This window comes from Nanorana parkeri, unplaced genomic scaffold (assembly GCF_000935625.1).
Source record: "Nanorana parkeri isolate BGI_ZX_2015 unplaced genomic scaffold, ASM93562v1 scaffold5326, whole genome shotgun sequence".
Taxonomy (NCBI): Eukaryota; Metazoa; Chordata; class Amphibia; order Anura; family Dicroglossidae; genus Nanorana; species Nanorana parkeri.
Genome location: NW_017311586.1, coordinates 2,441 through 2,792, shown reverse-complemented (window position 1 = coordinate 2,792; position 352 = coordinate 2,441). Strand labels below are relative to the sequence as shown.

The 352-nt window shown below is 56.2% G+C and overlaps 1 protein-coding gene across 1 annotated transcript in view; it reads right to left on the bottom strand.

The window, feature by feature from the left end:
* PREB (prolactin regulatory element binding) overlaps nt 1-352 on the bottom strand; it is a gene marked incomplete at its 3' end in the record, with an annotated part of 4,612 nt that overhangs the window by 2,678 nt on the left and 1,582 nt on the right. The window contains exon 3 of the mRNA XM_018575895.1: nt 173-352. Within this exon, the coding sequence (XP_018431397.1) occupies nt 173-352 (180 nt within the window). The remainder of the gene's footprint in view (nt 1-172) is intronic.

Here is a 352-nt window from a genome sequence, read left to right as displayed (position 1 = left end):
TGGAGGAAATCTCACCATTGTGGGAGGGGCAGAGACACAAACTACTGGGGGAAATCTCACCATTGTGGGAGGGGCAGAGACACAAACTACTGGGGGAAATCTCACCATTGTGGGAGGGGCCGAGACACAGACTACAGACATCCGTCACACCCGTTTCCCCCGGTAACATTACCTGTCTTGTCCTGGACATCACAATCGCTCTTCTCTGTCTTCGGATGATGGTGGTAGCGCATCATGTGACAGGTAGCGTCCTGTCCAGCGGCTAGCACCTCCCCGGCCACGGCTAGGCTCATGGTGGCCCTGGTCTCAGTGTCATGTGCATGCAGCAGGGTAGCGCTGATCTGACCAGAGA